General features: G+C 45.8%; 1 protein-coding gene across 1 annotated transcript in view; it reads left to right on the forward strand.

Annotated features, from left to right (window-relative positions):
- Positions 1 to 6,835, forward strand: part of antxr1c (ANTXR cell adhesion molecule 1c) — a gene marked incomplete at both ends in the record, with an annotated part of 156,242 nt that extends 149,407 nt beyond the window's left edge. Inside the window, one exon of the mRNA XM_080747017.1 lies at positions 6,527 to 6,835. Within this exon, the coding sequence (XP_080603143.1) occupies positions 6,527 to 6,835 (309 nt within the window). The remainder of the gene's footprint in view (positions 1 to 6,526) is intronic.
- Between the last annotated feature and the right edge of the window lie 425 nt (positions 6,836 to 7,260).

Genomic DNA, 7,260 nt, shown 5'->3' on the forward strand with positions numbered 1-7,260 from the left:
AGGTCAGCTGCACAGGTGCAATGCATTATTGTTAAGTGTGGCACGTTTACTAACATGTCAAGTTTAGCTGCACTTGAACAACCATTCCAGGCTGCCATATCTAGCCCAAGAATCCGTAGAAACGGCCCTGAATGACCATAACAGGTCTGTACAGCCGATATCCCTGTTGTCATCCCTTGGGATGGATCTGTTATCACCGTTGTCATCCTTTACCTAAGGCTCAGTAGTCTGACTGCCAGCTCCCAGGAGCTGGTAGACCCGTTATCACCCTTGGTCTTGTCATTGCGATGCGCATGCGCCAACACACGTTCAGAGGAATAATGTACTGGTCGTTCCCTCAGGGAGAATCGAACTCCGGCCGTAGGATTACCTGCTAACCCTCGCTACTGGGTGAGCTAACCAGTGCTTGGTCTTAACTTGGACTATGCAAACTAGGGGGGCTTAATATTTACTATTCTGTCCATAACGGCACATAACTCGGTAACGGTATGAACTGCGGCGGTGAAAAATACTATGCCTAAACCTAAACATTACCCTAACCCTAACCTCAGTAAAACTATGCCTAAACCTAACCCTAACCTCAACCTAACCCTAACCTCAGTAAAACTATGCCTAAACCTAACCCTAACCTCAACCTAACCCTAACCTCAGTAAAACTATGCCTAAACCTAACCCTAACCTCAACCTAACCCTAACCTCAGTAAAACTATGCCTAAACCTAACCCTAACCTCAGTAAAACTATGCCTAAACCTAACCCTAACCTCAGTAAAACTATGCCTAAACCTAACCCTAACCTCAGTAAAACTATGCCTAAACCCAACCCTTAAACAAAGATGTCGGGGGTGCCCCTCCATCTCAGTAGCGTCCTCAGTAAGAGGGCATGGCTAGGATTCCCAACCTGGTAGTCTCGAATCCCAGCGTGGGTGGGACCTTTTTTTTATTTCTCTGAACGTGCGTTGGCGCATGCGCATTGCAATGGCAAGACCAAGGCTGATAACGGATCTACCCGCTCCTGGGAGCTGGGAGTCAGACTACTGAGCCTTGGCTAAGGTATGACAACATTGATAACAGACCCATCCCAAGGGATGATGATGCATGTATCAGGTGGTCTGTAACCCTGATAGTGTATAAATGGTTTCCTCTGCCGTCGTAGTGTGTGAATATGTAACATTGCACATTGTAAAGCACTTTGGAGAAAGACTATATACAATTTCTAAATGTGTCACAACCTACAAAGCAGCACTTTGGCGCACAGCCATACTGTAGCACATAGCCAGGGAGCACAAACAAACACTACTACTGTACTGAGTTTTTAATCACTTGAGCCCTATTTTAGACTTCATTGTTTGACGATGTTGCACAAACATATCGTTGTTAGCATGTAGATCTGCTTTTTTTTGCATGCATGCATACAACTTATGTCCAAACATTTTGCTTGGCTCCGGCCCCTGAATCTCTTGTCACTCCATTAAAATATTAATGTTGTGAATGTGATGTGTAGATCGGCTATTTTCACTACTTGTGGTTTATGTATATTTTATAATATCATAATTTATATCTGCAAAGTAGCTAGTAACTAAAGTTTTCAAATAAATGTAGCAGAGTAAAAGTACAATATTTGGATCTGAGTTGTAGTGGAGTAGAAGTAAAAGTATTGGAAATTGGAAATACTCAAGTAAAGTACAAATACATTGACATTTTACTTAAATACAGTTCTTAAGTAAATGTACTTAGTTACTTTGCACCACTGCTTATTTTTCATTGTTTTATTAGAAGTGCAGGAATGCCAGACTGGATTAGCAGAGACAGACTTGGGTGACCACTGGATTCTTGTCCTTTTTCTTCCTCTCTCTCTCTCTCTCTCTCTCTCTCTCTCTCTCTCTCTCTTTCGTCCTCAGCCGCGGCTAATTTACAAGTCAGGATGAAGGGAATGTGTCCTCTGTGACTGTTTTTATTGACTTCCTGCCAACGTGGCCTCTAGTCTCTGTGTGTGTGTGTGTGTGTGTGTGTGTGTGTCAGTGTGTGTGTGCGTGTGTGTGTCAGTGTGTGTGTGTGTGTGTGTGTGTGTGTGTGTGCGCGTGTGTGCGTGCGTGCGTGCATGCATTTGTCTTGTTTAGTCCAGCCAAACCAGGTTTTCTTTCATTTTAACAGTTGAACCAACCAGAATCTCTGATTCTTCCTAATTCCTCGTGGAGCTTGGGGCTGCAACAGCGCCGCCACAGTGGTTTAGTACAAGGGTTCTCAAACTTTTTAGGCCATGATCCCCAAAATAAACATATTTGAACTGGGGACCCCCACCCTAACAAGCACTTGGAATTGTAGGTATTACATTTAATGTGACTCGGTTCCACAGATACAATATTGTGAAAATAGCCGAACTACAAGCTACAAGCTTGTAGATCAACTGTTTTCACAACGTTCGCCTCTTTCTGACTTAATATTTGACAGTTTGGCCAGTTAAAAAGGTCCTTAAATTGACACTCTATACATGTGCCGATGAGAAAAGATTTGACATTAAGCTAATCATCTCGGGACCCCACAAAATCATTTGTGGTCCCGGCGCATGACACAAGATGCTTCTGCTGCCAAGACCAAAGTGACTGTAGCAGCAATTCTGGACCAGTCATGAACGGGAGAGTGTTTTTTGCAGGTCTTTCAGTCCGTGTTTATCAAAAAGGCAACTGGGTTAAAGCAGCGGAAGCTTGTGATTGGCTGCGTGAAGGTGACAAAAGTCGGGGGGACGGAGATACACCTAAACCTTACCTTATCCCTAACCCCAGTAAAACTAACACTGGTAAATGCTAACCCCGTCCTGCAGACGCTGGTGAATGCTAATCTTCCGACACTGGTGAATGCTAACCTGGTGAAGGTTAAACTGGTCGGACCAACGGTGCCTGACCCAGTTGCTTTTTTGATACACTTGGACTGAAAGACCTGCAAAAAATACTCTCCCGTCATGAACAGGGGTCATGAACATTGAGGAACCCGGAATGGGTTCCATCACATTTGGAAGCATTTCTGGAACCAGTTTATCACACTGTCAGAGCTGGTATGTGGACTTCATGTCTGCTGTGCAATTACAATACCAGTGGTTTTTACCAAGGACCTCTATGATTCTGAGAGAGGATTTGGTTCCATTTGTACACTCTCAGAGAGTTACAGACCTGTAAGGGTCCACTTGGAACCCCCTATAGCAGGGATACTCAAACTTCTGAACTTGTGGGTCACATTACAAAAATGTCAAGGGGCCGCGGGCCAGTTGATGAAATGACATTACTTGATAACTTCTCTCTTTTATTTGCTTTATTTCCACATAACGTACGACAAGTGCAGTGTGCATTATTTCATGGCTTGGAATTCCATTCATATTCTGTCAATGACACAATTTGTAATCAAAGTAATTTGCTACATTTTCTCTCCTTTTTAATAATTCTGTGCAATTAGCAGATTTCACACAAACTAATGTACATTTGTCTGCTATTTGTCTGGGTTGTTGTCGATCTGTCTGCCTGCTATCAAATGGGATAACATTAAAGATAGCTGAGCACATCTCTCTTTCAATGACACAGATGTGTTCCCGGTCCCAAAGGATCCAGAAGGAACCAATGCTGACGTTTATGTTAGAGCTTGATAATACATTCTTTTCAGCAAGCAATACAGTCGTGCGATGGAGTCCAAATTGAGCATTAGCTTCAACGTTGAATGGGTGGTATTGTCTGCCTCTACCTCTGGGTAGTGGGTGGTATCGTTCTCTGGCTCTGGGTAGTGGGTGGTATCGTTCTCTGGCTCTGGGTAGTGGGTGGTATCGTGGGACATGCAGTACAGAATGGATGAGGCGAGCCGACCCAGGGTTTAGACCACAAAGAGACCAACCAGGATTCTTAAGGACAAAACCCTCCTGGGGAATGTTATTAGTGTTAGCCTGTCTGTAATTCTGACACAAAGGGCTCTATATTGATTGTCTTAAAGGGATATTCCACTTTCAAAAAAACTTTTGGTCACTTTATCATCTAATCGGGCTTTTATGAACACCTTGAACAGTTTTTAATTTACTTCATTCGATATTTGAATATTTGATGTAAATGTTACCAGGCCCTCCAGGCCCAGGGCCGATCTCCCCACACACACACATTGTAACTTCAAACTCCATTTTAACCATGACAGATTCATTCAAAACACCCATTGTTTTTTCAGGTGACTCATATACTACCCTCCTAATACGTGAGCAGGCCGTGTTTTTTCCATAACCTTTTTCATTTATTTGTAATAATTCTTTGGGAAAATGAGAAAAAATAAATACAAAACAAAATTATTACAAATAAATGAAAAAGGTTATGGAAAAAACATGGCCTGCTCACGTATTAGGACGGTATTATGAGTCACCAGAAAAAAATTATGTGTGTTTTTAATGAATCCATCATGGTTAAAATGGAGTTTGAAGTTACAATGAGTGTGTATGTGGAGAGGCCCAAGAGACACAAGCAAGGCAGAGTTGAATATCCCTTTAAGTACCAGCTCTTATGCCTTAACTCTCCCCACGCTTTGAACGTTAACGTTCGCCCCATTTTTTGCAGAACCTCGATGCCAATACGGCGCTCGTTCGGTTCGTTCGTCTGATGACTGTAAGCTGATGAGGGGTCGCGCGGCCGTCTACTGTAAACACATTTTCCGCGGTGATGGTGTAAAAAATCCATTATGCGTTAGATCAACGGAGAACAATTCACTTCCTTGTTGATTTCCTCCGGCTGTAAGGCTCTGTGGCCAGTGACTGGTCTTCTTCTTCTTCAACACATAACAGGCAAATTCACATTCATTCTCGCATGACGCCGCCCTCTGCTGCCTGGCAGACCAAAGTGCACTATTGCACAACCAAAAAAAATAAAAAAAAATAAATAAATGTCTGTCTGTCTGTCTATCTACTATAACGTCGCAAAGGTAAGCCGCTTTTTGATGGCGCCAGACCCAATAAATAAATAAATAATCTGGCAGTAGGAGAGTTAACTTAAAGGTTAAAGGCCTGTCCATACTGTCTCCAACCAACACACTTTTCGTCGGAGGTCCGGTTCAACTACAAAAATGACGTCACTTGCATCTTCTGAAAAGCACCCCGAATTAGAGTTTGGAAAGCTGCACGTCGGTCAGAACTCTCCGGCGAAATGTTTGGTGGTCGGAGACAGTATGGACAGGCTTTTAAGTTAAGGCATAAGAGCTGATCCTTAAGACAATCAAATACAGCCCTTAGACTCTCAATCCCGTCGTTCTTGAAAACAGAAAAGGGGAGACTACATTGCATCATGCTGCCATGGGTATTTATTAAATGACCACCAAAGCTGATGTTTGGAGCGTCCAGACTCTGGAAATGTCACCCATATGGCTATTCCACTCCCTTCGTCTCCTCTCTCTCTCTCTCTCTCTCTCTCTCTCTCTCTCTCTCTCTCTCTCTCTCTCTCTCTCTCTCTCTCCCCCATATGGTCCATTACGAGCGTGAGGGAACATGTTGTCATGGCTACAGGGACCGTTTGGTGGAGTTGGAGTTTCAGCCAGGATTTTACTTGTAATCTCCCACAGCAGCTGGTCAGACAGACAGACAGACAGACAGACAGACAGACAGACAGACAGACAGACAGACCCCTGTAACATAGACAGTAGGACATGAAAGACACAAGAGAGACATGAACAGACAATGGACAGAGAGAAAGCCAGGTCCAGGTCCAGGGAAGTCATTTAGATGAGTAGAATGTGTGTGTGTGTGTGTGTGTGTGCGTGTGTGTGTGTGTGTGTGTGTGTGGGTGTGTGTGTGCGCGCGCGCAAATGTGTGTGTGTGTGAGAGAGAGAGAGAGAGAGAGAGAGAGAGAGAGAGAGAACTTGGACTTAATGGCATCATTAAAGTCTTTCTTTACAGTTTATCTCTGACCAAATCACTCCGTCTGTCTGTCTGTCTGTCTGTTGGACTTAATGGCATCGTTAAAGCCTCTATTTACAGTTTATCTCTGACCGAATCTCACCAAATCACTCTGAGCGCCAGGTTTTTATTTTTATTTTACGTTTTTACCTTATTTTCAAGGTATGTGGTCAGCCTATAAGCCTGACTCAGGGAAGAGGACGCCCCTGCCTTGCATAGTCCCATGAGAAGAAGTCAGCCATTCTCATGACTAATCGGGATTGACGCAAGTTCAGGGCTGCATCCATCATTCACCACCAAGACGACACGCACGCACGCACGCACGCACGCACGCACGCACGCACGCACGCACACACACACACACACACACACACATACACACACACACACACACACACACCTCAAAGAGGGACATATTTAAAATGTGGACAGCGCAACACTTTCAGGTTTGTTTGACGTGGTGGCTATGTTTGTGAGAGAATGTAGCTAAACATTCTACTTTAGTTTTGCCTCCACTTGCCTCCACTCGCTCGAATGTAGATGCTGGATAGTAATGCATTTTCTCTCTCTCTCTCTCTCTCTCTCTCTCTCTCTCTCTCTCTCTCTCTCTCTCTCTCTCCCAGGGGCGCTGCATCAACTTCACCCGGGTGAAGGACGAGGCCGCGGCGGCCGCCGCCGCTTCCGCCGCCGCCAACAACAACAAGGCCCCACCCCCCCGCTCCCCCATCCACACGGCCCCGCCCCCCCGGAGCCCCGCCTCCCCCGTCCCCCCTCCCCCCTCCTCCTCCCCGCAGCCCCCGCCGGCGCTCGCCTCCCCGCCGCCCAGGGCGCCGCCCTGCCCCCAGCTGCCGCCCGGCCCGCCCCCGGCCCGCCTGCCCCCGGGCCTCCCCTGCGCGCCGCCCTCGCGCCCCCCGCCCACCCTGAGGCCCTGAGAGAGAGAGAGACGGGGAGGGAGGGAGAGAGAGAGAGTGGGAGAGAGAGAGAAAGAGAGAGAGAGAGAGAGAGTGGGAGAGAGAGAGAAAGAGAGGGAGGTAGAGAGAGATAGAAGAAGAGCAGGGGCGTCACAAGGGGGTGGAAAGTGGGACTGAGTTACTTGGGCCCAAGGTGGAGGGGCCTTCATTATTTTATACTTTAGCTATTGAAAAAAAATAGCAGATCTACAAGCTCACAGCGCGGCACCGAGTGCCGCGCTGCGAGCTTGTAGATCTGCTATATATAATGTGTGCAAATCTTTGAATATTATGTATTCGAACATTTGTAACTCAGATTTAGCTTCTGGGGGGTCCCTGGAACTAGATGTTTTGAGATGGAGGTCTGTGGCCAAATACACCTTGACATGACAAATGTTTGAGCACCA

The sequence above is a fragment of the Nannobrachium achirus genome (assembly GCF_963921795.1).
Source record: "Nannobrachium achirus genome assembly, chromosome: 18".
NCBI lineage: Eukaryota > Metazoa > Chordata > Actinopteri > Myctophiformes > Myctophidae > Nannobrachium > Nannobrachium achirus.